The sequence below is a fragment of the Schizophyllum commune genome (genome assembly GCF_000143185.2).
Source record: "Schizophyllum commune H4-8 unplaced genomic scaffold SCHCOscaffold_14, whole genome shotgun sequence".
Taxonomy (NCBI): Eukaryota; Fungi; Basidiomycota; class Agaricomycetes; order Agaricales; family Schizophyllaceae; genus Schizophyllum; species Schizophyllum commune.
This window is the reverse complement of record NW_026089551.1, coordinates 433,568-460,549: the sequence shown is the minus strand read 5'-3', so window position 1 is coordinate 460,549 and position 26,982 is coordinate 433,568. Positions and strand designations below refer to the sequence as shown.

Here is a 26,982-nt window from a genome sequence, read left to right as displayed (position 1 = left end):
CTAGAGTATGAGTATACCAGGAGGGGCTACGCAATGAAACAGATCACATTGACAGAAAAGTAGAATACATAGCGACAGCAAAAGCAAGATACCGACATACATCGTCATCTCAAGCGCCCATCTGGGCGTCCAAAAGGTTAGTGCATTGACGACTCTCCCATACACGAGTCGCCCGCCAGTGCGTGCTTCGAGAGTAAGACGCACGCCGACTACTTCTTGGGCCTCTTCTTGACCTCCTCGTCTTTGCACGCGTGCAGCATGAGCTTGTTCGGGTGCCCGGGCGTGTTCCCCGAGTGGCCCTTCGACCAGTCGTAGGACACCGCGTACGCGAAGATCGTCCCCGTCCGGTTGAACGCTGTACTCGTGATCGGACCCGGCTGGGCATCGAACGCTGTGTTTGATGACCGGTGATTAGCGCGCGACTTCATTGGGTCGAAGAGTGTTCAAAGCTCACATTTCAGGCGCGTGCGTGCATCTTTATCCCAGAAGTGGATGGTCCCGTCGGCGCCTGGAGGAGATGGTTGTCAGAAGGGGAATGGGAGAAAATAGGTAACGAAAAGTGACGTACCGCATGTCGAGAAGGTTCCATGCACTGGGTGGAAGGAGATGTCGTTGACGGCGTAGACGAGCGACTGGTCCTTGGAGTTGGGTTGGCTGTCTCTGCGGTGGCATTTGAAGGAGAAGTTGTTGCTATTGGGAGGGTCAGGATATGGCTCGGGAGGAATAGTGCACGGGCGGCGTACGCAGAGTCCTTTTCTTCGACGTATCTGCCAACGCGTAAGTATGTGGGCAGGTATGATCAGGTGGATATATGCGTACTGGATGGCGACGCGTCCTTCGATGCTGCCTACCGCGAAGCCACTGTTTGCAGACTGTGTGAAGCACGACACGACGCGTGTTTGCCACTTCAACGGGGATTGTATCGACTGACAGATATGTAAGCATTTTCCAGACAGAAGATAGTCTGGTGACGCACCTTATACGGCGTGCTGGGATTGCTAAGGTTGAATATCTGGATGTGGCGCTCCGCCGTACCGACGACCATGAGCGGGAACTGCACATCAAACGTGTACACCCTCTCCGGGCACGTCACACTCGCCACCGGCGTCGACGACCGCAAGTCCCAGTACTATTAGACCCTCATCAGCCTTCTCCCCATTGAAAAGGACAGATGACGCACCTTGATCGTCTTGTCCCAGCTCGCCGTCGCGAGGATCCCCGCCTGCGGCGCGTCTATCCACCGCACGGCCTTGATCGGCATGTCGTGCTGCGCGACCTGCGTCGCCTGCCCCGTCGCCACGTCGAACATGCGCCCCGCGTTGTCCGCGCCGCCCGAGAACACCTTGTTCCCCTCCTGCAAGAGAGAACCAAATCCGATCAGCCCCGACGCGGGCGCGCGACGCGTCAATGACCTGCCTTGTTCCAGCACACGCCCATCACGGGTCCCTGGTGCTGGTAGAGCGCCTTCCCCTGCGACTGCCCGCCCGCGCCGACTTCATAGATGCGCACCTGGCGGTTGGGGGTCAGTGGACGCGTATTGGGAAGGGTAGGAATACGTACGCTATTGTCCCAGCTACCGACTGCAAGATAGTCCGCTTGCGGGGAGAACGCGACGGAGGAGATAGAATCCGAGGGCGGGTCGGGCATCTCAACATCCTTTTCCGCCGAGGAGGACGACGCCGGCGTCGAGAAGAAAGACATGGTGGCGTTCGCTGCTGCTCGTCGCGCCGAACAGTGAGCTCGTCGATATCGCGAGGGAGACTGTCAAAATTCGTGTAGACGCGAGAACAAAGACAAGCCAGGGTCAACGCCACGCTTTGTTCTGCGCGTTGACCGCAAGCTTGTGTCAAACACGGCCAAATATGAGCCCATTTCCATTGTTCTTCCGTCGACAGTCATGGATTTCCTCTTAGAACCAGGAGATAGATTACAACTACAGAACGAAAGTGGGAATACAACGACAACAGGGCCACGCAAAAGATAAACATTACAGTATCAATGGAACCAGCTAGTCTTCTTTGGCGCGATAGAGGTGAGCTTAACCTCGCGCTCACGCTCATCAACACCATACATGGTACGAAGCGCGTCAACTTCCTGACTCTTCTCCTGCATGGCCTCCGTCGTCTGACGAGCGTTCTCCCGCGCGAGCTGGAGGTCAGTCAGTAATGCGAGTGCGTACGAGTTCATCTTATTATTTACCTCCAAAGCTTCGCCGAACGCATTCATCTCGGCCAGCGTCGTCTCGTATTTGACTCTCGCTGCGATGTACTCCTCTTCCGCCTTGTGGTGCGCGGTGACAGCCTTGACGTGGGCGGCGTGGGCCTTAGCTTCGCGCTACAATGCATGTTAATAACGCAAGCGTCAACTATCTACAAGTATACTCACCTTGACGGCCTCCTTCTGCATCCTCTGCAAATCCGCTAGCTCTTGAATGATGACGTTGAGTGCTTTCTTCTCCACTCTAGACTCTTGCTTAATAACCCTAGATAGGTTCTTGACACCCGCAGCTGCAGAATGCATCAGCTTGTCTCCTGTGCGAGCGATACTGACGTACACGCACCCTCTTTCTTCTCAATCTTCTTGTTCTGCTTGGGTGACAACGCCGCGGAAGCGCTGGTGCGACGTCGATGAAGGCTGTCGTCCGGGATAGCTGCTGCGTCAGGCCCGGTCGTACCAGCTCCGCTGATGAACGCCGAGCCATTGACAACGCGGCCGTCCGAGTTGGTGTATAGGCTGCGCCGAGCGACTGAGGACGTCGTCGACGCCGCGTAGCCGACGGAGCCAGCGCGGTTGAGGGAGCGAGTGCGAGAGCCAGGGCGATTGCTGCGTCGGCTAGCGTTGCGGAAGACGGACGAACGACGGCCGGCGGACGACTCGCCCTTGCCGGGCAGATCGGTCGCGGGGAGCCAGCCAGAAGACCCGTTAGGGTGCGCTACGGCGCGATCCTCGTCCTCCTCGTCGATATCCTCGTAGCCATCATCGTTGTCGTCGTCCACGACCGCAGGCCTCGTGCTCCCCTGCTCGGAAGCTGGGGGGACGGTGCCATTCGCGTCGGGCAGGACGCGCGTCTTCTTGTCCGGTGTGCCATTCGCCACGGTCGGCGACCTCGAGCCCTCCCCGGCGAGGATGGAACCGGTGGGCTTCGTCGTGTCCTTCACATCAGATTCCGCCGCTGCCGTCTTATCCTTGTCCTTGCTACCAAACAACATGCTGTCTTTGCTGCTAAAGTTTACGATGGGGGCGTCGAAGTAGACACTTGTTTCGCTTCCGGGAGTGGGAGTGGGCGTGGTCAACATGAGAGGAAGGAGCAAGTGCCTCCTTTATGTATTCCGGCGGCAGTCATGATGATGGCGCGCGTCGGGAAGTCTACTGACGTCACGTAATTATGTCTCGATCGCGCCGGTGATGGCACTAAATCCATCACGTCACTGGCACGTGGTGGCTTGGCGGCCTTTTCCGAACTTCAACATTTGGTTTCTACGTAGGTTGTCAGCTACCCCCACCTCAACGTTATTGGGGGGAGCCTCTCAAGGATTTTTGGTCAATTTATTGCGTCTTTCTGTCGCCTACTACGACGCGCTCCTCCTCAAATGAAGGTCAGATGATACTTCCACCGTCTTCTGGACGATATTGACCTGCTCCACAGGATGACGGCTCTCCTGCTCGCGCTCAAAAACCAATCAAGACCAGATGCGGATACGCCCGAATCATGCAGGCAACATACGCGTCCGCCTGCAAGGTTCTCAGATGGCCCACGTCGCTTTAGTGCATCCGATTATTAGAAGTCTTGACGTCCCGTCCGTTAGCCGCTGCGCAGCTGAACAGGGAAGACATTCCACCTTCCTTTGCACCCCTTGTCATCACTTCTTTGGGTCACCCCGCAAAACACAAAAAATCCTACCGCCATGTCGCTCTCCCCCTACGTCTCCAACTGGCCTGCAGAGCGTGATATACGCACTCATCAATGCATATCCCTTGCGCTGTTGCCCCGGGATTCCACCATAAAGAACGCACCGAGATCCGTAGAAGCACACGAAGTTGGTCCCGAGCGCGTTGCCTCGTCATGCAAAGTGCCGTACCAAGCCGTTCCTTCCCTTCGAACCCGTATGGCGCACTCATGCACCCAACTCTAATCGCATATCTTGCTCTCGTCCTCATCTTGGCTTGAACTCTCTGTCTTATCTAAATTACCGCTAGGCTGCCTCGCTGGCAGTCATATAGCTGTTGACGTCTACCTCTTCCTCAGGACACCTCTATAATGACCATATAGCACGTCTATCGCGCCTATCACGTCGACTTTTCAGTATCGCGTCGACGAACCCCTTCGAGTGCTTATCGCCTTCCCATGACCGTGCGACGTTGCTGCCGCCGACTCGCGCCAGGGTGGCGCGGACGGTCGGGCCAGCCCGCGCGCGGCCGTTCCTGGCTGCGAAGCCGCCGCCTCCGTATATGAGCTGGATGCTGGCGACGATATCTGCTTTTCGCGCTCGCCCTCAGCTATCGTCTCGCTACTTGCGTTTGCCGTTCATCCTGGGCGACTTGCACCTCGCTACCGTCCACAATTAGGACTATTAGCTGTCCACCGTGACCAGATAGGGGTCACGCTCGACATCTCACCCACCACGGATGGAGAGCAACCAGACGGTGACATGCGCGCGCGCCGGGAGCGCCCCTGTTGAGTACCTCCAGTGGGTTATTGCCTACACGGCGGTGCAGTTTGCCTTCTATGGTGCGTCCCCTTGTTCCTCTCCGACGGGGTTACATCGTATACGCATCCACTCCTGGTTCTCACGCTTGGTTTTTCAGGGCTCAATGCGGTGTGCTTTTTGACGTCCGCTTACTGCTTGATGTGGGTGCTTGTCAGCTACTATTTCTTGTGATGCGCACGCTTGACACGCGGGACGTGGTGTACTGAACACTGAAGCTGCCTGCAGCTCACGAGGCGTGCGCGGGTCGCGACCGAGGCTGGGCTTGTTGGCGGCGACGACTGTCATGTTCATCGGCTCGACGGTGTTCGTTGTGCTGGATACCATCCAGAGCATGTATGGTGCGAGGGACGCGTTCGGGACGCTGCAGGAGCACGACTGCTCGCGCCTCACGCGTCTGTCGATCGCGCAGAACGTTGTTCTGAGGATGATGGTAAGGTTCTCGTCAATGCTATTAGGCCTACGACAGGGGCAATACAACTTACCCGGCCATCCCAGTTTATGCTGAGCGATGTCATCGTCGTCTGGCGTGCCTGGGTACTCTGGAGCGCCAACCGCATCGTACGGAGGTGCCTAATTGTATGCTTGACTTTGACCTGCTGTACGTATTGCGCACATATTGTCCCTACAACTCGCTGATCACCTCATAAACAGCATGCCTCCTTGCAGACGCAGCCGTCGTCGCATGGGAGCAGGCAGTCAGCTACTATGCCAATTCCGCCCTCTTTTCTCTCCTGGTCACACTGCCAATCCTCGTCACCAATGTTACGGTGACGACAACCATCGGGGTCAGAGCTATGTCAGTCTTTCGCTCCCAAATACGGGGCACTCGCTCTGATCTTGTTTGCAGAGCTCACTACAGAGCGATGAGAAGTAACATCGGCTCCCGGGAGTATGGACAGAAGGTCATGCGTGCCCTCCTCGTTCTGTTGTGGTCTGGTGCTGCGTACTGCGCGCTTTGTGTAGGTCTCTTGAACTACATCCTCCAAACAATATTGATCAAGTCTATCAGTTCGTCTTCTTCGCATCTGGCGTGACGAGCAATCACGGCAGGCGATGGGGAGAGTTCGTCGGGGCTATTGGCGCTAGCGTCTCCGTGAGCTCTTTTCTCTCCCTTTCCTCCCAGACTGCGACTCATCCTCAATCGCTCACCCCATTCTACTCAGTGCACCTACCCCACCCTCATCATCATCTGGGCCGCCCTGGAACGAGACAACGACACCGAAGTGCAGCTGCAAGTCATGCAGTCCCACGGCGTGCAGTTAACCGTACCCTCCCTATTTTCGAACGGCGGCTACTCTGACCGTCGACGACCCACGATTGGAGACCTGCGCTGGCCGACTGGCGAAATATTATCGACAGACGGACGCAGCCCAAGCCGTCGACGCAGTCCCACTCGCCGGGGCTCGCGATCACGATCAAGAAATGCGCGGCGAACGAATACATCTAGTCATTCAGAGACGACGGACAGTAAAAAGGAAGAGGAAATACAGAAGACAGCCAATACTGAGTACGACGTGGTGTAGGAAGGGTTCGATTTTCGGGTCATGAGCGTCTGTTAGGGACTTCATATGGCAGGGATATAGTATGCACATAGATACTCGATAGAAGGCTCACCACGGTTGAATGACGGACTTGCGACGCCGCTGCTCATTGACAAGCGCGAACCGTGACAGAATTGTGACTCTTTCGGAAATTGCCGTACACTCTAGCAACAGAGACTCAACCTTGCCTAGGAGAAGGTGACAAGACCAAACGACGATGGAAGGTTAGCCCTGAAATCTCGTCAGTGGATAGGGGGATCGTGGCCAAAAACCCCTCAGATGAGGCCTCGTGATCCTGAGATAGCCGTACGGGTTCTTAAGGCTGCACCCACAACCCCGCCACACAAGCGCACCTTTCCTTCGCACTTTCTCCTGCCTGGCACCGAGCAGGACAGTGACCCTTATCTGCGCCAGAGGATAAGTGAGTGGTCCCTATTCCGTCGCCGACGTCTCGCACAGTGCGAGAGCGCATGTACTCACCAGGCGCTTAACAGCAGTGAGGATGCCTCCCCGCGACGACTCTGGGCCTCCAGTGATACCTATGGCTGGCTTCGGTCACAACGCTCAAAGCGAATGGCCGCAGGACCCCCATCGTCACTGGGGTAATATGTGGCTGAAGGCTGGTTGGCTCAACCCTCGACGGCACCAGCGACAGCCACCGGCGCGCGCCGACGCCGGCGCTCCACCCCAAGCTCAAAAGCACCAGCCCGCCGCACAAGAACAAGCTGCAGCGCCACAGTTTACTCCATTCCCAGGCCCGAAGGAGCTGCGAGACATGGGTAACAAGCTGCCTGGCGAAGCCGCGGAGGAGCAGGCGCCAGCCGCAGCGGACCCACCGCCACGCACGACGCCATTCCTCAGCGAAGCAGAGCTGCGAGCTGAGGGCTACGGCTCGGTCCTGTACCGGCCGCCGCCGAACCACCGAGGAGCAGCGCCTCGTCGTCCCATCTTGAAGAACAACAGCCAGGCGGCGGCGCCTAAGCAGCCTGATCTCAAGCCGAACTTTCCGCCCCGCGGCCACATCACGACGACGTACCACCACGCACCATTGCCCGCGAAGCCAAAGTATCGCGATGATCCGACGCCATACCCTGGCACGACGCCTCTGCCAAAGACCACCCATTTGAACGCTCCACCACGCGTCGCGCAGCAGCCCTTTGTGCCCTTCGTGCCGCCTATGCCTGCCAAGAGCGAGAAGAACAGTGTCCATGTACCCAATGATGATCATAGACACCGCGAACATAGACACCGTGACCATCGACACCGAGACCACCGACACCATGGTCACCGACGCCATGGCCATCATAGGGACGGTGGCGATCGTCGCGAAGCAAGGGCTGGGCACCATGGTAAGAGAGATGATGACGACGGTCATCGGAATGGAAGGGACAAGGGCAGGAGGCTCGAGAGACGCCTTCCCGGGCCTGACCAGCGCATCTATTTCTATGATAAGCAAGCACCGCACTACAGCTTCACAAACTTCTCACCTCATTCGGTGAGATACAAGGGCAAGAGGTACCCCACGAGCGAACATCTGTATCATGCATTCAAGGTGAGTCGGAACCCGGACACGAAATGGAGTGACTTGGCTGCTGGTACGAGGTTGGGTGTCTGAGCGAAGAAAGATTAGTTAGGAGAAGGGAGTGAGGTTCGTCATAAGAACTGACACTGCTTTAGTTCATGAAGCACAAGCCGTATCTCGCGGAGCACATTCGCACTTGCTCGTCGGAGCCGCGCCGCGCGCTAATTGAGGCTCGACGCTTTGATTCAGAAAAACGTCGCGACTGGGAGGACAAGAAGATCGAGAAGGTAAGCGCACCACATGTATATCCGCGCTCTTCATGAATCCTCAGCACCTCCACCATCACTGTCGACTGGCGAGCATGGCTGACCATAGATGGCAGATGGAGAAAGCGCTTTGGTACAAGTTCACGCAGCGTCTGGACTTGTGGCAAGAGTTGGTGAACACGGGCGACGCAGAGCTCGTCGAGGTATGTTGTCGTCGGGGTCGTCAAAGATGTCGTCAAAAATCTGACCGAGATTGAAATCTGTAGGACTCGCCCTATGATTGGTTTTGGGGGATCGGGCAAGACCGAAAGGGTAGAAATGAGCTTGGGAAGGCGCTCATGAGGTTGCGCAAGGTATTGGTAGGCCACCCGGCCACCAAGGCGCTGCGTCCCTATGGTTGAGAACCGACTTACTTCCAGTATATGCTCTCTTTTGCTTCAACCTCTTGTATAGTATTACGTGTATCGGCGTGGCCTGGGATGGAATATGCGACTTACCAGATGCGAAAACCAACGAACGTGATACGCCGGAAAACGCCGTGCCTGATTCGTCTCCGCCCGTCAGGCTCCGCGTCCGATAGCGATCTGCGGAGACTGATCAGCCCGAATGCCCAGAGAGGAAGAAAAGCACTTGACTGTCTTTCCTTGGCATCGTCCACCCCGGCAGTTGACATCGTCCTCGACGACCGCGACCTTCGCAAACACGTCTGAAACCCCGGCGTCCATGTCGCCCGTCCGCCACCTCCGACGAGCACGAACGTTGCCCGTTAGCGTGGCGGCGCACGTGTCCTATCAAGGCTCCGCCCGCTCTCTCGCCCGCATGGAGCGCATTGGGAATGCCGGCCCCTTGATCCCCAGACGACGATAAGTACGAAGTTCCGAGGACGGACGCGTTCCCTCGTCGCTGCTTCTTCTCTGCCCGCCACCATGGCTGAGTTCACACTCCGGGACCGCATGAGGAACGTCTCCCTGATCTTCGCGTGAGTGCAGGTGCTTCTCGACGACGCGTCACATGCGGGGTAAACGCTGACGATTCCCTCGACCCTATAGATGCGGGACAGCGCTGTTCTCGGACGGTACGCGAGGGGAACTCGTGGAACGATGAGGGGAATGCTGACGAGTGCGCGTTGCAGGCTACGCGAACAACGTGATCGGTAGTGGTGAGTGATCGCTCGTTGTGAGCTGTCCCGGCACTTACGGTGATCGCAGTCAAGACCTGTACGTGCTCTGAATGTGCGCGCCTGCCCCTGCAGAGGCTCACCTCAGATAGACCTCACGCGCATCTACGGCCCCGACATCCTCGAGCGCCATGACTTCAGCACCATCCTCTCCTCCGTCGCCTTCGCTGGCACGGTCGTCGGCATGCTCGTCTTCGGTGCGTCGCATAATCCCCCCACAAAAGACCCGAGTAGCTGACGGCGCGCCCCACCCTGACAGGCTACCTCTCCGATAAGATGGGACGCAAGTTCGGGATGATGACGGCCACGGGCATCGTCGCGTTCTTCTCCTTCCTCTCGGCGTGCTCGCAGGGCGTGAGCACCGATGGACTGCTTGCCATGCTCTGCGTGATGCGGTGCGTAACCATGCCCTCCCCCCAACGTCGGCTTTCTGACGGCACACACAGATTCTTCATCGGGATTGGCATTGGCGCTGAATACCCGTGTGGCTCGGTGTCAGCGTCTGAGCAGTCGGAAGGCAGTGCCATTGCAAAGGGCACCCAGCACCGATGGTTCACGCTCGCCACGAGTGCGTCACATCACTCTCCTCCTAAATTGTGCACTCACCGGCGCGCAGACTCCATGATTGACTTCGGCTTCGTCATCGGCGCCTTCGTTCCCTTGGTCCTTTACTGGATGTGCGTGATCTGCAAGAACTGATAGAGACCTGCTCACTCATGTTTGCAGCTTCGGCGACAACCATCTCCGCGCCGCATGGAGAGGCTCACTGGCACTCGGTACCGTCCCCGCCGTCCTGGTCTTCCTCTGGCGTCTGAACATGGACGAGCCGGAGCGGTACAAGAAGGACTCCATGAAGCACGCCAAGATCCCGTACTTGTTGATCTTGCGCCGCTACGGCTGGCAGCTCGCCGCCATCTCCTTCACCTGGTTCCTCTACGACTTCATTACGTGAGTCTCCTTTCGCGGACAGCATCTTCCGAGTACTGACCCTCGCAGGTATCCCGTACGTGTTCCGACTCTGCATGGCGACCGTTGAACTGACGGCTGCAGTTTGGCCTGTACTCCTCCACAGTCGTGGACAGCATTACAGGCGGTGCGACGGCGCTGAACGTAGTATTCGGCTGGAGCGTCGTCATCAACGCGTTCTACCTGCCCGGGACCATTAGCGGCGCCTTCATCGTCGACTACCTGGGCCCGAAGAACACCATGGTACGCACAACTCGACCATCTTGCGCATTCAACCCATGACTTACCCTCGCATAGATCTTCGGCCTAATCATGCAAGCCATCATAGGCTTCATCATGAGCGGATGCTACAAGCAGCTCTCCGAGCACATCGCAGCCTTCGCCGTCGTATACGGCATCTTCTTGTCCTTTGGCGAGGTCGGACCCGGCAACTGCCTGGGATTGCTAGCGAGCAAGACGTCCCCGACGGCCATCCGCGGCCACTTCTACGGCATCGCGGCAGCCATTGGGAAAATCGGCGCGTTCGTGGGTACGTGGGCCTTCCCGCCCATAATTGACGCGTTCGGTGGCGCATCAACCGACCGCGGCAACACCGGTCCTTTCTGGATCGGGAGTGGGCTTGCTGTCTTGAGCGCGATTGTCACGTTCTTCTTCATCCGGCCCTTGGAGCACGACGGTATGTTGGAGGAAGATGCCAAGGTACGTCCAATTTGCCTGCGGGAAGAATCGAGGTGGTAATGCTGCTTTAGTTCCGCGAGTATCTCGAGGCGAACGGGTACGACACCTCGCAGATGGGTCTGATCGACACCGTCTCGACTGTGTCTGTCGACCTCGAGAAGGACAAGAAGGAGATAATGTCGTAGGTAGATATGCCTGCAGGGATGTCCTCTATGTTGTCGTATTGTTGCACGTCGCATTGTTATGATCACGTCGCGTAATTATATTATCTTGGGTCTTGCGTGTTCAGTCTGTGGTGGAGGATGGATGAAAGGCAAAGATTACATTGAAATGAGGAGAGCTCAAGGAAGTAGGTGTATGGATGGTGGTGTATGTGGTCACTGCTGCATAGCGTTATCGTCCTTCTTGGCAAGCTCTCCCCTGCGCGATGTCAGTTCGTGGCGAGGGATCAGGGCGATGCTAACGCACCTCAACTGCTTGCTGAAGTCATCGTCGATATCGTCATCATCCCAGTTGTCCTCCCAGAGCTTGTCTCCTCCTGACTTTGCAGCACCGGGCGCAGCGCCGTTCAAGTGCGCCAGATCGGTCTGCGAGTCGTCCCAGTCTGCAGTGGTGTATAAGCACGCGCATACATGAGAGTGTGAGCGTTCATAGAGCTCTAGACCTCATGCTAGGAGCACATCGCGCTAGAACATCGCAAGAAGGATGAGGAGCAGGTAGGATCGTGATCTCACCTTGTACGGGGAACTCCTCGAATTCATCATCCTCTTCCAAGACCCCAAGGTGCGGGTTTGACTCTTGTGGTGAGGGCTTCGTGGGCACAGAATCCGTTCCTTTCGGCGCGGACGCAGATGAAGATGCGGCGGCGGACATGATGATGGTTAGGGACAAGAGACGCGAACCTCTTTCGAAATGACGCGTCGCGTCGAGGATTCGGCATCTGCCGTGTGAGCGGGACGCGTGACGTGGTCACGAAGCTGAACCTTTCAGAAACTCGCTGGAAGTCACCTCACGATAACCTTTGGTACATCGCAATGCGCAAAGTATACTATAAAGCCAAAAAGTACATCCATTCGTCTACCCTGAGAATATACACCCTGGGAAACCTGCATATTCCATTCTTCCCGCGCAAGCTACACGATTTCATGTGGTTCTTCCTTGACGTGGACGAAGTCCGTCCTACCATTCCCCCGAAGACTTTCCTGCCTCGCCCAGCTTTCAATTTGCGCGACCTGTAGTACGCTCTCACGCGGGGTTGCAAAGTTCACGGTCGTGTTCTGCTGCATGACACCGAGTTGAACTTCGACGGCAGGATCGTCGTCGCGTTCGAGGGCCGCCCAGATGACGATGAGTGTCGGGTAAGAGCCCTTCAGAGGGAGTGAGGACAAGGTAAGGCAAGGGGCTGGAGTAGACTGACAGAGATGCTCGCGCCGACTGCTGCGATTATTTCGCCCCAGTGCTGTATACCGTGCTGGGTAATACCAGCAGCAAAGAACGCCAACTAGGTCGAGATGTCAGCCAAAAGGTAGGTTAGTATAAAAGGAAAAGAAGGAAGTGCGTACACAAAGTCCACAGTACATGGTGCCGGAGATGCACAACACCAGCAGGGCCTTGAAGACGCGCTGCGTGTAGTCCCTCGAAGTGATCCCCGACATCATGAATTTGTGGTGAGTCCTGTTCAAAAGGTCAGCGCACGACATCAGATGCCAGAGACCGAACGGTTCACCATGCTCTTATCCCGGTCATAGTGGTGACAACGATGTTCGTGAGGAGGGTGGGCAGGGTCAGGATGAGTGAGTACCAGTACTGATCCTCGTAATATACTGAGATTCGTTCCCATACGATAATGCCGATATCCGCGAGCAAGCCCACTATTCGGGCGTCAGTGAGCGGCTTCGCGGGAAGTCCAAATGCTACTCGCGATAGCTGATCGTCAAGCACGCTATGAGGATGTATCTGGCCTTCTTGATGTGTCGCCAGATCACCCACGCCCGCCACACGACTACCGTGTCGCTCAGCATGAACTAGAAGTAAGACATTAGTAGCTTGACTTCGGCAGGGCAACGACACGAGCGCACCATGATGCGAAAGATCACGTTCTGCGCGATCCAGCAGCGTAAGATGTTCGGATCCTCCTCCGTCGCTCGCCCCGCCATGATATTCACGTAGTCTCGTAGCAGGACGATGTCAATGACGACAAAGGTCGACGCCAGACAGAACATCGCCGTCGTTACGACGAGCAGACCCAGCCGGGCCCGAGAGGTGCGGATCCCTCTCTTTCTGTAGCTACTCAGTATGACGCAGTAAACAGACGACCACTCATAGGCTCACATCAAGATGTAGGCCGCGCTGAAGAACGAGACGGCATGAAGAGCTGTTGATGGTCAATCAGGACGCTCATCGATTGTTCACTTCAGTACGTACCATAGAAAGAATACTCGATAGCTGCGTAGGCGAGCTGATACCGCAGGAAGCTGATGCTGGCATCGTCGAAGACAGCCTCCTCGGAGGACGCCTTGGCCATTGATGCGCTGAAGGTTGTCTGCTTAGCCGTCGGGGCGTCTGTGCCAAGGGAGAAGAGGCGGCTGCACGCTTCAGCTCTTATGCATCTGCTGGTGGATTAGGATGACGAACAGGATAGGCGCCGAATATGATCCTGCGAATTCAGAACGCCTTTAGCCATACCTCCACGCTCATGAGAGTATGGTCCTGGGAGGTCAGGCACGCCAAAAGTGGCTCAGAAGCATTCATCGTAGCAAGGACCCCATGGAACCGGCTCCGAGGCCTCGATGAGCAGCGCGAAGGCTCAGATTGCAGGCGACAGCATACAGATAGAGCTGGCGAGCATGCTATGGCGGGGTCCGGTCCTTCAGCTGCTCGACGATTGCAACAAGGTCGTCGAGCCTATCCGGGAAAGCAGGATCCCACGCACGAAGGTTCTTTCTCTCCGTTGCTGCGGCCACTGAATGAAGATACCCCGCGAAAGAGAGGGCGGCGCGCTGCTCACATGTCAGCAGAGCCAGAAGACGACAATCCGTGAGAGGCCAGATAGCGGACGCGTGGGCGTGAGCGCATTGCACCCGCAGAACTGCTTGGCGCGTGATATAGCGAGTGCATTGCATTATTGGTGACGGGGAGTTCGAGGCAGTCGGTCGCTCCTAATCGTACAGAACGAGATAGGCAGGGCGTATAGCATCATTCGAATATACTACGACCTCGTCATAGTTCAGCTGAGCGCCCGTCTCACCCAAAACCTGTCCGGAAATGTAAGATGTGTACAGAGGAAGAGAGCGTACACATACGGAGTCGTAGCCGACCGGCGGCGCGGTCAGAGACGAGTTGTTGTAGTGCATCTTGTACCCTCTACCGACTACGACCTTCGCCAGGATCATGACCTTGGTTGTCGACCCCCGCTCCAGGTTGCAGGAATAGTCATCGGCCCTAGCTATGCCTTAGTTGATTCGTGAGAGGGAATAACGAACACTAACTTCGAGGATGTCGAGGACGTGTAGATTCCACGGCCGAATCTACGTGCTGCGCATGAGCTTGATGCCTGCACTGAAACGAGTCATCGTACCGTCCCCATCCCGTCCTGCCTTTGTAACACTCGATATCGAAGGAGTCGCAGACGATGCGGCACACTGAGCACGTCGGAGATTTGCAAGGCCAAGTTGAAGTTGACCAGTCTTCACCTAAGCTGCATTCGCGCCTGGTACCGTGCCACCGGCGATTCTCGTTCCCAGGTGGGCGGCCCACAGCAGTGAAGTTTCTTCGTTCCTCTATGCGCTTCCTGATGATCATTGCTGAACGATCTTGTTCATTATTCTTGTGTTCTCTACTCACTGGTATTCTTCATAGCGGCGGACGCTTCCCATTGACGAAACGACGAAGAGGACACGTTTCACGACAGGACAGCGCTTGTCGGGATGTCTCCATGACTGCTCGAACTGTCTGACGACTGGCAATGTCAACGCCATTTTTATGTATCAACGAGAATGGTTCTGATGGACGTACCACTCGAGAAAGAGACGTGGTCAAGAGGGACATTGACGACCCTCAAGCCAGGATATCGAATCCAGTTGTCGCACCAAGGGTTGCAGATCAGTTTGTTCTTTCCGTTGTGACTTCGCCCGCAGTATATGCAAAAGATACGAGGCCTGAGCCATGGGTCAGACGGTGTGGTTCAGAGCGAGCACGAAGGCGCACTCTTTTCTCAGTATATCATGCAGAGATGGGATGGGCAGATCATCGTGAAAAGAAGGTGAAGATGGTGAAAGTTGAGCAAACAGCTCTAGCCGAGGAAGCTGATCAGTAGTGATGCGCATACTGTCTGTTCGAACGAACATACCTCCGATCTCTACGCCTCGTTTCCCGTTCCTTACCAGATCGGAAGGCCGGTTTCCTTGGTGGGAGTTATTGTACATTCTGCTATCTGGATACTATGTCCATCAGGCAACTCATGAGCGAGAAGAAGAATACGGTGAACGATATGAAGACGTACTTAACAAGATGAAAGAGTTGAGCAAGAGCGTGTATCACACGCGGACTCCGTGTCGAGGTCGTCCCCGTGCAGAGTCAGATCAGAGCTGCGTACACGAGGTCAGCATATCAGTCTCTGTCATCGCTGAAAGCGTACGAACTTCGCTCAACCAATCAACAATATCACTGCTGATTAGCCAAGACATGGAAGAGAGATAAACTATAGAACGACGAAGGTTCTCTGCTGAACAATTTTCGTGAAGTGGCTCCGGCGCGAGAAAAGTACGCAAGGCTTGTTGCCTGTCTTGTGAAGTAAGCCCGGGCGTTCGTGACAGTGATCACGGCTCCGCTGCACGGTTCTCGACTGTCACGCGTCCACCTCAGACCACAAGCGAGGATGGGCGACGCAGAGCATACACGGAATCTCCATTATATTGAGCGCAGGGACGCATTTGGACCGCGCCACACAAGTCGGACACGAATGCTGTCAGTGCATGGTGGTCGGGAGCAAGTACAATGGTCGTGGGAATGTAAATTATTGCCTAATCAGGAAGGCCATAACAAACAAACAGCATAGATAAACAATGGACCCATAAGTCATGAAGTCATCAAATCGTACGTAGAATAGATACGTATGGTACAGATATATATATTTAATCGTGTTGATATCTTGACCAGCTCACTTCGAGTCATATACAACCAAATATGCTGGCTTGATCGCTTCGTTGCGGTACACGACGAGCTCATCGTAGTTCAGGCTGCCGCCGACCTCCGCTAACACCTGGAAGCGATCTCTCATGAGCCCTGATTTGCCTTCAGGCAGAAGAAATAGAGCTTACCGAGTCATGACCGGCCGGCGGCTCCGTCAAGTCAGTCTTGTCGCGCAGCATCTTGTACCCGCGCCCAACCACCACCTTCGTCAAGAGGATGGCCTTACAAGTCGACGGCGTCTCGCCGTCGTTCATCGAGTAGTCATTCGCTTTAGACGACGTCGAAGACGTATATAGGCCCTTGCCGAATCTAAGTACGATGTTCAGCAAATCGGTCAATAAACCATCTAACGGCGCGCCTAGCGAGCTCGCACTCACCTCCCCCACCCCGTCCTTCCCTTGAAGAAGCTCAAATCAAACGACGTGCGGATAATGGAGCAAAGCGAGCAGCTCGGTATATCGCACAAGTGATTCTGCCCGTCATCGCCCAGGCGGCACTGCCGCTTCGTCCCATGCCAGCGCCGATTCTCGTTGCCCTTGGTCAAGCCCTGCGCGGTGAAGTGGCCACGGGATTCGACTTCTTCTCTGCGAGGCGGGGTAAGATTCTGGTTGCTCGAGGCAAACAAGCAGAAATGCTAGCGCTCACCTATACTGCTTGTACTGGTTCACGATCTCTCGCGGCGGCTGGATGAAATAGATCTGCCTAACTGCTGGGATCGAGGTGCGATGTCTCCAGGAGTCCTGGAACTGGCGAGCGACTGCGCCGTTGAGCCATTGTATGAGAAAATAGTCATGCGAGTACGTACCGCTCCTGAAGCGATCATGGTCGACGGGGACCTTGAGGACGAGCGGACCCTCGTCGAGCGCTGTGTCTCGGCACGCCCTGCCGCAGTACGCAGATACTCTATCTGTGGGATTCTTGCGACATAAAAGGCAGATGTGTTCCGCGAGGCTGAAGAAAGGCGTCAGTGATGGAGCAATGGAGAACAGGTCAACGAGTTGACGTACTTCCTGTGCTTCAAAGAGCAGTACTTCGAGAGCGTCCCGTCGTTCTTGCGATAGACAGAGTTGCCGCAGTCGACGATCGCGCATGTCGTAGCTGACAGTCTATGTTAGGGCTGGAGTAGAGGACACGCAAGTCGTACTCACCTGACGAACTCGCCGCTGCCGTCGGCTGTGGCGACGAGGGCGGCTTCACAGTAGCAGATATCGCGGCCTTCGCAGCGGCCTCTGCTGCCGCTGAGGCGCAGAGCCTGCCGCAATGCGGAAAGATACGCTTTCCCTCTTTGTACTTCGGACGCGAATGGCAGTACTTCCCAGAGGATTAGCACCTCTTCAGGCAATTCCAATGAACTTACTCACTTCACAAAGCTTCGACGCTGCCGTAGCGCAGCTACGGCCACAAAATTTGTACCCAGTACTTCCATCCTTGAATCTCGGCCGTGTGTGGCAATGCTGCAAACCATTTAGCAGGGAAGAACGTAAGGATTACAAGTGAGATCACTCACGTCGCAAAGGTACGAGGGCTGGTACGTGTCGACGAGGGCAGGCATAGCGTCCAGCGGTATGCAGCAAGTGATTCAGCGGAATGCGAATGATGGCTTAGACGAAGAAGGGTATGCTGAAACTTATAGCGGGTCTCCGCGAAGGCCACGCCTCGCGCGCAAGGGGGCACCTGGAAGCCATGAGGCGCGGACCGTCAGCGATGTGTGGTAAACTTTGCCCGTGGGTCCCCTCTTGTGCATGTCGGCCTCACCTTACTAGGATGCGGCTTGCTCAAGTGGCGATTAGACATATATGAAAGTTAGAGGCGTATACAAGCTCTCTACACGTCCGTCTTCGAGGCTGGTACTGACTGAGCGAGTTCTGTTTTCGATCATCGACCCCATAAGTACAACGTGGGCCCAGAACATCTGTATACGTTTTTCCAAAATGCCTTTGGTGACGTGCTTGAGTATTGCAGACGTTCGAAAACGATATCTGAGTGGACGAAGGCAAGAACGGAGAACGGGACGGCCCGCTGATCACCGAGTCCTTCTCACGGCTCGCAAGTTGAACATGGAACCCAGATCGTTTCTGCTCGTTGTCCTCACCTTCGTGACACTTGTTCCACTCCAGTCCTCTCCAGCGCAGATCCACTCGCACCACCCAAAGTAGCGTCGACTTACTCCCTTGTCCCGGGGGGCTTACGCGCACAAGACACGTGCTGCCCTTATTATACGGAGCCGGTGGGGTCAGCCGGCGCCTCGCCTGAACAACGTGGGGGACGGGATGTGCTGAGTGCTGCGACCTGTCTCGCCATTGCTATCTCGCGTCGCTAGACGCATGGCTCGCTAATTGCAACTTAACTTCGACCACCACAATCGCGCCACTCATCGGCCGAGCTCAAGCTCCCTAACATCGCTCGCGTTCCCCTTCAGCTGTCTCCAGTTACATGTCCACACCTGAACCCATTGATATAGCCCCTCTGGCAATCCCTTCCGACACTCTCGTACGCATCGGGGAAGTCCCTCCAGGGTCCTCTGATAGCCCGCGCCAAGCGACGGTTACGACAGGCGAGGACGGGGCTGTCCAAATCTTCATGCCCCACGGCTGCCAGATCACGTTCACGCCGCGCGACTCGGGCGCCGTACGCACGCTGGCGCCTTCTACGCCAACGACACCATCTAAGTCTGGCTTCGACAGCGCTCTCAGGCCGACTGCTTCGACTTCTTCCCTCTCTTCTCATCTGGGCTCATCATCCCATCGACAACCGGACGAAAGCGGCGAGCAAGACTCGCTTGTGACTTCCACCTCCGTAGCGGAGGCCGACATAGAGGAGATTGAGGCGTCTTCTGACTCTACATCGCCCATGCCTACGGCGCAAGGCATCGCGTCGCCGCCGTATATGACACAGCGGATACCGGCGGATGAGGACTACCATCGCCACGCGGGAACCCGACATCGCAAAAATGCAGGATTAGGCTTCCAGGACAGCCAGGTGCATGTGAGGAGAGGCTCGGACGACATGTCTACGGATGATATGCAGCCGCACAGCTGCCCTCCCACGAGCAGGCCGCGTAACTTCGCGCCGACCACACCTTTGCATGGGAACTACAAGGACCATCGCAGTCGACCTGTGTCCGCGACGTTGCCCCTGCAGTCGACCAACCGCGAGAATGTGTACGCCAGCGCCAGCGCCAGCCCCAAAGCGTACTCAGGCAGCCCGGGCGGGAAGCGGCAGTATACTCGGCCAGCGAGCCTCGCCACAATCCGCTACTCAAGCGCCGAATCGGTCGCGCGCTCGCAGCTTGGCTCTCCCTACATCCAAATCACCCCTCCCGCCGATCGCAGCAGCCAGTTCTCCGTCGCATCCTCCTCGCCCAAAACCATCCTGTTCTACCACAAGCACGATCCGTACTATGGCTTCACGAACTTCTCCGATCATCCGGTGATCTTCGAGGGCAAGACATATCCAACGAGCGAGCACCTCTTCCAGGCGTCGAAGGTCGTACACTGCACCCGTATCGATAAGCACGAACTGACGTTCTTCTCTGCAGTTCCTCGAATACCGCCCACTGCTTGCGGAGCATATCCGCAAGGTGTCGCGCAGGCCGGCCGTCGCGTTCTCTGAGGCGCGTCGCTTCCAGCCTGAAGTCCGGCCAGATTGGCTGCAGGTCAACATACAAATGGTGAGCGCGCAGTCTCAGGAATGATCAGCAACTCACCGCTCGCGCAGATGGACCGAGCCATCTACCACAAGTTCAAGCAGCACCATGATCTTTATGAAGAACTTTTATCAACTGGCGACGCAGAGCTCATTGAGGTGCGTCTTCTGCCCCATCTCTACGTCACGAAACTCACTATCGCGTAGGACTCCGACAAGGATGCCTTCTGGGGCGTCGGCGCCGACCGCAAGGGCCGCAACGAGCTCGGCAAGGCCCTCATGCGCTTGCGCGACAGACTCCGGAGGGAGGAGGAAGAGGAAGCTAGGGCGATTGCTGAGGCCGCCAAGGCAAGTCCGCCGCCCTCTCCCAGAACGGGCGGTTTGAACAACTTATAGGTCGCAAGGTCCGCCGACGCAACATCCCTCCGATATAACTCGCCAATCACATACAACGCTCCCCTCGCGTACAACGAACCTGTCGCGCGTCGAACATCGCAGGGGAGTGACAGCGTCCGGTCGTCGCATCGGTCGGGGAAGGCGGGGCGGCAAGTGCCCGTGCGGTTCTCGTCGGGCTCTGGGGGGAGCGGGGGATATAATACTTGGGAGCGTTCGTCGCATGTTGAACAAGAGGGGGCGAGGCGGAGCAGCAGGCGCGCCAGCGGTGGCGGTGGCGGCGGTCGCGCGCCTGCCCCGACCTCTGGTCCTGTTGAGTGGGTGGTCTACGCTTTCGTCGCTATTGCGGCCCTCGCTATTGGGGTAAATATGTTTGTAACTTAATCGAGCAGTCGCATTGTCTCATGAGCATGTATCTAGGCGTTCAAGTGATCCCGTGGCTTTCCTGTTGCGCTGTCCGAAAAGTGCTTGGTCGAGAAAAGGCATTCCTGAATCAGATACTTATGTGTACGCCAATGTACTGTACACTACGGGACGGGTTCGTATATAACGAGATACGCGGGCTTGATGGCATCGTTCCGATACACGACGAGCTCGTCGTCTTCCACGAAACCATCCGGCTCGGCAAGGATCTAGACGGCCGTTAGACCCCGGGCAGAAGAAGTGGCCTAATTCGTCCCTACTCACCGAGTCGAAGCCATGCGGGGGACGAGTGGCCGTGGGTGCATCCGTGACGCATTTGGCCATATTTCCGGCGGCGACTTTACACAATATGAGCGCTTTGAAGCGTGAGGCGCACGCATTGCTCGAGTATTGATCAGCCCTAGCAGAAATCATCTTAAGCGCTTCATCAGGCAGAAGTAAGACTGGATAAATACTTAGAAGAAGTGGCGGTCGAGTAGATACCCCGACCGAGCCTGTGAAGGGCGAGAGTAAAAACTGTGGCCCGACACAGCATGAATCACAAATTGTGTACATACCTTCCCCAACCGTTCTTCGAATTGGCGAACCCCAGGTCGAAGGAGTTGCGTATGATGTTACACAGCGAGCATGTAGGCTGAGCACACAGATTCTCGTGATTGTAACTGTCACCGAGATTGCACGCACGCCTGGTCCCATGCCATCGATACACCTCATTCCCCATGGCCATACCTGCGTTCTGAAAGCCGCTGCGCGACTCCAGATAATCGCTGGAGCGCATTGTTCAATGACCATAAGAAGATGAACATGACTTCAAGGACTTACCGATACATCCAATAAGACTCGTCCGCGCTCACGGACGTGGCCAGCATGTACACCTTCCGTACTTCCGGGCGACCTGAGTGCATGGAACGTTCCCATGTCTCGTCGAAGTATCCTAAGACTGGATATCTGTCAGAAAGATCAATGCGAGAGATCGCAAGAGCTTACTGCTCAACAATCGCACAGCATGTACGTCGCAATCCATATCCCACAGACGAGGCACATGGGCGAACTTGAGCCAGCACGATTGCGAACAGAATTCACTGGGCTCGTTCTGCATGTTCACCTTGCAGAACGCGCATATGTGGCCGTAGTACCTGTGTGATCACTATAATCCATGGGTATATCAAGAAGAAGAAGCGTACATGTGTTCGAGATCGCCACAGGTAAGAGCAGGAGCATTGATGGACAGTATTTTGGCTGGTTGCTGACACGTTGGCACGGAGCATCTGGGAGCGACTTAAGAGAATTAATGTGAAGCCAAAGTTGCGCAATGTCACGGAGAAACCGCTTACAGTCTTTACGAAACGGAAAATGCTGGCCCTTGCTTTGAGCCAATGGAAAGGGGTATTGTCGTGCTTTCGCTTTGCAGTAGTCGCAGGGGTCGTCCAAGCCAGCACCCCAATGAGTTTTGCACATCTGTATACATGTGTTAATGAGTGAACATCTATGTTGAATTATACGAAAGCGCACAGAGCATTCTTCTGTCAAGCTGACCGGGACGGTGAAGCATCGTGCGCAGTAGAAACCTGGTGGGGCGCCCATCGGCATTCTGTAAACACTCGGACGAGCATGGCAACGCTGTGGAAAATCTCAGTGTGCTGGGGTACCATAAGCTACTGCCACGCGTACCCCACAAAGTGGTGCTCGTTCGGGAACTGCCAAAGCCATTATGCAGAGAAGACGGGACGAGCGAAGGAGCTGACTGCGATGCTGACGCTTTAAGGAGATTGGAGAGCACGTCAAGACCAGAAGGGCCTTGCGTACACCGCATGGCCTTTCAGCAATGCGTGCTTCGTTAGAATTGAGCTTGGAACATGTAGGGAGGGCAGGGAGGGGTTTCCATTGTAGAGGCCATTATCACCGAAACGGAAGGTTGGAGATTCTGTGTGCACTGCATGAGTCGTCCGCAGTAACAGTCTTGCTACGGGTTCTTCGAGAGGTCTTTGTCCCGAAGGGAATTGCTGAGCGCATCGGGGGACACCTAAGGATAAACAACAGCGACTGATAAATTCGAGGAAATCACTCGATATAGGGATGACGAGTATAGGTCGTGCAGCGTTAATAGATCTCCACCTGAATGTGTCAATGGACCTCGCAGAAGCGACGTACGCAGAACTTGTCTTTGTTGACGGTTCGGGAAGAAAGACTCGAACGTGACAACTATACACCGTGACGTGTTACTCTCTCTTGCTGGACCCACGTGGATTGTGCTTGTTCCCAGTCAGCGGTGCGCAGAAGTTCACTGCAGCCTTCGGACAGCCTCGGACACGAGGTGAGCATGTCCGAGAGAGACGATTAACTCAGATTTTCAGAGAATTCGTGACTTACTGTCGTGAACTTCACCTCAGAACAAGGCCTTCCTAATCCGGCACAAAGACTATTTCCCCAATTGTTATAATGTCGATCCAGGTTGGACTGGATCCGCAAGGAATACTGTTGAATATACTGTACATCTAAGATAGATAAGCACGTCAAGAACTGTGACTACTTTCCTTATATCCACCAAGTTAGAGGCGCGTACATTTATACGTACAACCAGCGCCCAAGACCCTCGGCCCACTCTCCCAGCTCGGCAAGCGAGGTACGCTCGAAGGATTGGCGCAGCGGCGGGAGCGGTTGAGTCTCCTCAACCGCCTTGGGGCTGCCAAGTTCAGGACCTGGAGTGACTGGGGGCGTAACAACGCCAGAGTTCTGCCTTGCCTCAGCTTCGAAGTTGCGGTGGTGGGCGTAAGGGGACAGGATGCCGAGGCCGCTGCCACCGACGGAGGTCGAGTAGGGCTCGAAAGCGGCGTCAACGAGGTCCTGGCACAATGCAGCTAGGTTTTCGTCGCTGAAGTCTAACTCGAAGGTCAGCAAAAGCCCCAACCGCGAAGAGATATGAACCCACCATCAGGGACAAGAGTGACCGCGCAGCCACCGCCGCCGGCACCCGTCAACTTGGTGCTCAACCCGTACGGAGCGCTCGCCGTCTTCGCCCTGATATTCTCCAACGTCGGGTGCGACACGCCCAACGACACAAGGTACGAGTGGTTCTCGTTGATCCACGCCGCCAGGGCGTGCAACAGCGCCTCTCGAGGCAGCTCAGCATCCGTCAGGGCCCGTTGCGCCTCATCCACGATATGCTGTATCGACTTCAGCACCCTGCCCACCATCTCTGGCTCGCGCTGCTTCAGTTCCCCGACGCCCGCCACGAGCTTCTTCGTGTCCCGCGGCACGCGCGAGTTGGTGAGCAAGAACTTGAGTCGACGGAAGCCCTGGATCGGGACCATGCCCGCGGGGCGGCCATTCAGGCCGCGCGTGTACGCGAGCGCGCCACCGAAAACGGCGACCGAGTTGTCGACGCCAGACGGGTTGCCGTGCAGGATCTTCTCTGCAACGAAGGCCCAGCGGTTCACCTCGCTGGCGACGTCCGGGGTGATAGCGCGACGGCCCTCATGCGAGATGTGCACGTGGCCCGTCTCTGCGGAAGACGGGGCAGGCGGGGGCGGGATGCTGATGCGGCGGTGGAGCAGGAGAAGCGCGGTGGCAGCGCAGGCGGAGAAGGAAGCGGAGGAGCCAAGGCCGGCCCCGACGGGGAGGGTAGCACGGGCAGAGAAATTGAAGGAGGGGCGGCGGCGGCCGGCGAGGGTCATGTAGATGTAGAGGAAGGCGACGCTGGCGGCCTTGGCGTGGCGGTAGCGGTCGGCGGCCAAAGACTTGAGCGGGCCATTGTAGAGCGCCTCGATGAGCTTGAAGTTCAGGGTCTCGGGAGGTTGCTCTCCCAGACCGACGGGAGTGACAACATCCCAAGGAAGGGACTTGATGTCCCATGCGCCGGCAAAGTTGTCGATGTCGTGTAAGTGCACCGAGACCTTGCCGTCGTGGCGAGGTGAGCAGAGACCATAGCACCGGAGGTCGACTGATGCCGCGATAGCAGTCTGATTGTCGAGTTAGCTATCATCGTACCACGGATGGCTATCGAGAAAACATACCACGCCATGCACGACTGCGTGTTCGCCGAACAAGATGACCTTACCGGGCGAGCTGACAAACCATTCGGTCTCCTCGTCCTCGTCAGCAAGCTTCTCAGCCTCTGCCTCTGCTTCCGGCGAGTCGGGCAGCGGTGTGCGAACAAACTTGTTCTGAGCCGCATTGAGGGATATGGCACCGGCATCGTAGAGCGCGTGCTCTAGGTCATCGAGCAGGTCAGAGGCGTCCTCGATACCGACGCAAAGGCGGATGAGGTCTTCCGGAAGCCCACGCTCCTTGCGCGTCTTCGCATCGATAGATGCATGCCTGAAAATACGTGAGCCAAAGTCGTACGTTGCAAAAGTGAAGAAACACGCACGACATCACACAGGGCATACTGATCAAGCTGTTCACACATCCGAAGCTGACGGAAATGCCCCACAGCCGGGTCCCACCGACGATGCGCTCGCTAAGCTCCTTGCTGCCAGTCTCAAAGCTGAGCACGGCGCCGTTACCGTCGGACAGGCGCTCGTGAACCTCCCTGTTCGGGTGGTTAGGCAGGCCGGGGTAGTTGACCTTGAAGCCGAGGCCATGGAGGTAGTTGGCGACAACGCCAGCGGTGGCTTGCATGCGATCCATGCGAATAGCCAAAGTCTTCACCCCACGGAGGAGCAGGAAGGAGTCAATGGGAGAGAGGGCGTTCCCCACAGAATTGATCGTGAACGCCATTTTCTGGGCACATGTTAGCAGGGCGTGCGCGGTCCAGGCGCCTCTCGCCGTACCTTGGCAATGTCCTCGCGGTTGCAGGTAATGACGCCGGCCATGAGGTCGTGGTGGCCGGAAAGGTACTTGGTGGCGCTGTCGTAGACGATGTCTGCGCCGTGCTCGAGGGGGCGCTGGAGGTACGGGCTCATCATGGTGTTGTCCACGACGACGATGGCGCCAGGAGCCTTCTCTTTGACGTCGCGGGTGACAGTCGCAAGGTCCACGATCTTGATCAAGGGGTTGGTGGGGGATTCGAGCAGGACGAGCGCGGTCTTCGTGGGGTGGATGTGCGGGCGGACGTTCTCTGCGTTCGTGGTGTCGACATGGTGGACGGTGACGCCGACGTGCGTCTTGATGAAGGTGAGGAGACGGTTGGTGCCCCCGTACAAATCGTCGCCGGCGATGACCTCGTCTCCGGGCTTTAGCAGGCGCAAAATGACGTCCAGCGCTGCCATGCCCGACGACACGGCGAACGCATGTTGTGCGGACGAGATTTTCGCAAGATGGTGCTCTAGTCCATTCGTTAGCTTGCTAACTCGTTGTGCACATTGCTACGCACCAAGATGACTCCTCGTCGGGTTACCGCTGCGAGTGTAGTCGTACTGCCCCCCAACGCCCTTGAACGTCGCAGTCTGGTAGATGGGTACGGAGCTGCTGCCGTACTGATCCTTCGCCTCAGGGTTTTCTACTGTCGCGCACATCGTCGAGAACTTGTATGGCTTCCGGGGCCCCAGCGGCGACTCGGGCTCCGGGGTAGGGAGATCGCGCACCCTGCGCAAATCTATTGTCGGTGCCATCCTAGAGTATGGTTTCTGCTGCCGACTTCAGCAGCAAGGGGGATTCAAATTCGAGAGAGGGGATGTGGTGGAGAACAAGATGTGCTTCCGAATGCGACGGGTATAAAGATGACTGTCGATGGCGTGATCCGGGCCGCTCGTCGACGGGTCGTTCGAGTTTGCTTCATCCGACGACGACTGCGATGCCTTACCTACCTCCGAAGAAGGCGCGAGAGCAAAGTACGTCCATCGCATGAGATAGATGCGCACTCACAAACGATCCGATAGAGCAGCGCCAGGTGAATGCGTCGACCACCGCTTTAGCGCCCGAGGTCCTCGCCAAAAGGACAAGGCGCCATCTCGATGAGCTCGAGGTATGCCGGCAGTGACCTCCAATTCTGTACACTCAGCTCGTGGGCAGCAATCGAATTATGCAGAGGCTATTGGGGAGGATGCAGGGGAGACCAGTAGCAAGTCGCGCCATGCCAAAGGGAAAGCCCGCACGCCCATCACCGACCAGCGCAAGGTGAATCTCCTGGGCAGCTCGCCCGCCACGAAGAGGAAGAAGTCGACCATGGCCGTTCGTACTGCCCTGCTCTACCCGACGAACTTCAACGCCCTCCTCGAAAAGTCGGTGCGTGGTATGACGGTGGGCTCGTCAAGGGCATTCTTCTGAAGATTGAACAGAAGATCGAAGCGATGCCCGGTCCCACATATCTCACGGCAACGGCTCCTCCTTCCCCTTACCCTCCGCGACTGATCTGCTCCATCTGTAGCTACTGGGGCCGATACAAGTGCATGAAGTGCGCGATGCCTTACTGCGATCGCAACTGTGCTGGCGTCCATGACGAAACTCGCTGCGAAAAGCGCGTCTTATGAACGCCATTCCTCCCCCTCCACGTCTACGGTCCCTCACTGTCTTCTCCGTGACGAGCGCTGTT

The 26,982-nt window shown here is 56.5% G+C and overlaps 13 protein-coding genes across 13 annotated transcripts; 5 read left to right on the top strand and 8 right to left on the bottom strand.

Moving 5' to 3' along the window:
• Positions 1 to 4: 4 nt before the first annotated feature.
• SCHCODRAFT_02642912 (WD40 repeat-like protein) lies at positions 5 to 1,800 on the bottom strand. Its single transcript, XM_003027071.2, has 9 exons — positions 1,561 to 1,800; positions 1,417 to 1,509; positions 1,181 to 1,354; positions 977 to 1,129; positions 820 to 926; positions 744 to 767; positions 569 to 690; positions 455 to 508; positions 5 to 391 (listed from the first exon to the last, which is right to left on the bottom strand). Exons 1-9 carry the CDS (start codon positions 1,699 to 1,701, stop codon positions 210 to 212), a joined length of 1,050 nt encoding a protein of 349 aa, XP_003027117.1. The 5' UTR covers positions 1,702 to 1,800; the 3' UTR covers positions 5 to 209.
• A 70-nt stretch (positions 1,801 to 1,870) lies between these two features.
• SCHCODRAFT_02642909 (uncharacterized protein) lies at positions 1,871 to 3,357 on the bottom strand. The gene is made up of 4 exons (XM_003027070.2): positions 2,561 to 3,357; positions 2,386 to 2,507; positions 2,200 to 2,334; positions 1,871 to 2,148 (listed from the first exon to the last, which is right to left on the bottom strand). The coding sequence occupies exons 1-4, from the start codon at positions 3,294 to 3,296 to the stop codon at positions 1,996 to 1,998; spliced, it is 1,146 nt and encodes a 381-aa protein (XP_003027116.2). The 5' UTR covers positions 3,297 to 3,357; the 3' UTR covers positions 1,871 to 1,995.
• A 1,269-nt stretch (positions 3,358 to 4,626) lies between these two features.
• On the top strand, positions 4,627 to 8,439 carry SCHCODRAFT_02519113 (DUF1768-domain-containing protein; the record flags this gene model as incomplete). Its single annotated transcript, XM_003027240.2, has 13 exons — positions 4,627 to 4,729; positions 4,807 to 4,849; positions 4,935 to 5,139; positions 5,205 to 5,307; positions 5,361 to 5,505; positions 5,557 to 5,668; positions 5,719 to 5,802; positions 5,873 to 5,974; positions 6,443 to 6,671; positions 6,745 to 7,802; positions 7,928 to 8,059; positions 8,155 to 8,241; positions 8,305 to 8,439. 13 exons carry the CDS (start codon positions 4,627 to 4,629, stop codon positions 8,437 to 8,439), a joined length of 2,538 nt encoding a protein of 845 aa, XP_003027286.1.
• Positions 8,440 to 8,712: 273 nt separating this feature from the next.
• On the top strand, positions 8,713 to 11,147 carry SCHCODRAFT_02642894 (MFS general substrate transporter). Its single transcript, XM_003027239.2, has 13 exons — positions 8,713 to 9,017; positions 9,088 to 9,113; positions 9,171 to 9,197; positions 9,247 to 9,255; positions 9,308 to 9,412; positions 9,475 to 9,610; positions 9,662 to 9,783; positions 9,832 to 9,892; positions 9,942 to 10,163; positions 10,212 to 10,218; positions 10,266 to 10,424; positions 10,479 to 10,880; positions 10,931 to 11,147. Exons 1-13 carry the CDS (start codon positions 8,965 to 8,967, stop codon positions 11,042 to 11,044), a joined length of 1,443 nt encoding a protein of 480 aa, XP_003027285.1. The 5' UTR covers positions 8,713 to 8,964; the 3' UTR covers positions 11,045 to 11,147.
• On the bottom strand, positions 10,930 to 11,757 carry SCHCODRAFT_02642891 (uncharacterized protein). The gene is made up of 3 exons (XM_003027069.3): positions 11,594 to 11,757; positions 11,328 to 11,463; positions 10,930 to 11,279 (listed from the first exon to the last, which is right to left on the bottom strand). Exons 1-3 carry the CDS (start codon positions 11,730 to 11,732, stop codon positions 11,237 to 11,239), a joined length of 318 nt encoding a protein of 105 aa, XP_003027115.1. The 5' UTR covers positions 11,733 to 11,757; the 3' UTR covers positions 10,930 to 11,236.
• A 235-nt stretch (positions 11,758 to 11,992) lies between these two features.
• SCHCODRAFT_02673012 (uncharacterized protein) lies at positions 11,993 to 13,383 on the bottom strand (the record flags this gene model as incomplete). Its single annotated transcript, XM_003027068.2, has 8 exons — positions 11,993 to 12,226; positions 12,277 to 12,360; positions 12,422 to 12,533; positions 12,586 to 12,801; positions 12,849 to 12,883; positions 12,938 to 13,139; positions 13,191 to 13,233; positions 13,284 to 13,383. 8 exons carry the CDS (start codon positions 13,381 to 13,383, stop codon positions 11,993 to 11,995), a joined length of 1,026 nt encoding a protein of 341 aa, XP_003027114.1.
• Positions 13,253 to 13,958, top strand: SCHCODRAFT_02109537 (uncharacterized protein). Its single transcript, XM_050341825.1, has 2 exons — positions 13,253 to 13,275; positions 13,330 to 13,958. Exon 2 carries the CDS (start codon positions 13,510 to 13,512, stop codon positions 13,897 to 13,899), a length of 390 nt encoding a protein of 129 aa, XP_050197416.1. The 5' UTR covers positions 13,253 to 13,275; positions 13,330 to 13,509; the 3' UTR covers positions 13,900 to 13,958.
• Positions 13,959 to 14,017: 59 nt separating this feature from the next.
• Positions 14,018 to 15,557, bottom strand: SCHCODRAFT_070808 (ADP-ribosylation; the record flags this gene model as incomplete). The annotated part of the gene is made up of 9 exons (XM_003027067.1): positions 15,500 to 15,557; positions 15,361 to 15,445; positions 15,208 to 15,298; positions 15,066 to 15,150; positions 14,874 to 15,016; positions 14,703 to 14,817; positions 14,437 to 14,649; positions 14,348 to 14,386; positions 14,018 to 14,300 (listed from the first exon to the last, which is right to left on the bottom strand). The coding sequence occupies exons 3-9, from the start codon at positions 15,281 to 15,283 to the stop codon at positions 14,018 to 14,020; spliced, it is 954 nt and encodes a 317-aa protein (XP_003027113.1). The 5' UTR covers positions 15,284 to 15,298; positions 15,361 to 15,445; positions 15,500 to 15,557.
• Positions 15,558 to 15,753: 196 nt separating this feature from the next.
• SCHCODRAFT_02642883 (ADP-ribosylation) lies at positions 15,754 to 18,004 on the bottom strand. Its single transcript, XM_003027066.2, has 10 exons — positions 17,805 to 18,004; positions 17,557 to 17,723; positions 17,411 to 17,503; positions 17,198 to 17,360; positions 17,057 to 17,147; positions 16,855 to 17,000; positions 16,695 to 16,806; positions 16,427 to 16,633; positions 16,178 to 16,358; positions 15,754 to 16,119 (listed from the first exon to the last, which is right to left on the bottom strand). The coding sequence occupies exons 2-10, from the start codon at positions 17,599 to 17,601 to the stop codon at positions 16,018 to 16,020; spliced, it is 1,140 nt and encodes a 379-aa protein (XP_003027112.1). The 5' UTR covers positions 17,602 to 17,723; positions 17,805 to 18,004; the 3' UTR covers positions 15,754 to 16,017.
• Positions 18,005 to 18,629: 625 nt separating this feature from the next.
• SCHCODRAFT_02673009 (DUF1768-domain-containing protein) lies at positions 18,630 to 20,090 on the top strand (the record flags this gene model as incomplete). Its single annotated transcript, XM_003027238.1, has 4 exons — positions 18,630 to 19,535; positions 19,588 to 19,719; positions 19,767 to 19,853; positions 19,902 to 20,090. The coding sequence occupies 4 exons, from the start codon at positions 18,630 to 18,632 to the stop codon at positions 20,088 to 20,090; spliced, it is 1,314 nt and encodes a 437-aa protein (XP_003027284.1).
• Positions 20,091 to 20,614: 524 nt separating this feature from the next.
• On the bottom strand, positions 20,615 to 21,609 carry SCHCODRAFT_02518983 (ADP-ribosylation; the record flags this gene model as incomplete). The annotated part of the gene is made up of 6 exons (XM_003027065.3): positions 20,615 to 20,719; positions 20,775 to 20,910; positions 20,966 to 21,004; positions 21,068 to 21,277; positions 21,333 to 21,444; positions 21,498 to 21,609. 6 exons carry the CDS (start codon positions 21,607 to 21,609, stop codon positions 20,615 to 20,617), a joined length of 714 nt encoding a protein of 237 aa, XP_003027111.2.
• Positions 21,610 to 22,917: 1,308 nt separating this feature from the next.
• On the bottom strand, positions 22,918 to 26,279 carry SCHCODRAFT_02681506 (cystathionine beta-l). Its single transcript, XM_050346739.1, has 6 exons — positions 25,825 to 26,279; positions 25,283 to 25,776; positions 24,880 to 25,232; positions 24,524 to 24,827; positions 23,440 to 24,469; positions 22,918 to 23,389 (listed from the first exon to the last, which is right to left on the bottom strand). Exons 1-6 carry the CDS (start codon positions 26,060 to 26,062, stop codon positions 23,076 to 23,078), a joined length of 2,733 nt encoding a protein of 910 aa, XP_050197415.1. The 5' UTR covers positions 26,063 to 26,279; the 3' UTR covers positions 22,918 to 23,075.
• SCHCODRAFT_02673006 (uncharacterized protein) lies at positions 26,245 to 26,920 on the top strand (the record flags this gene model as incomplete). Its single annotated transcript, XM_003027237.2, has 4 exons — positions 26,245 to 26,281; positions 26,330 to 26,415; positions 26,463 to 26,675; positions 26,729 to 26,920. The coding sequence occupies 4 exons, from the start codon at positions 26,245 to 26,247 to the stop codon at positions 26,918 to 26,920; spliced, it is 528 nt and encodes a 175-aa protein (XP_003027283.1).
• Between the last annotated feature and the right edge of the window lie 62 nt (positions 26,921 to 26,982).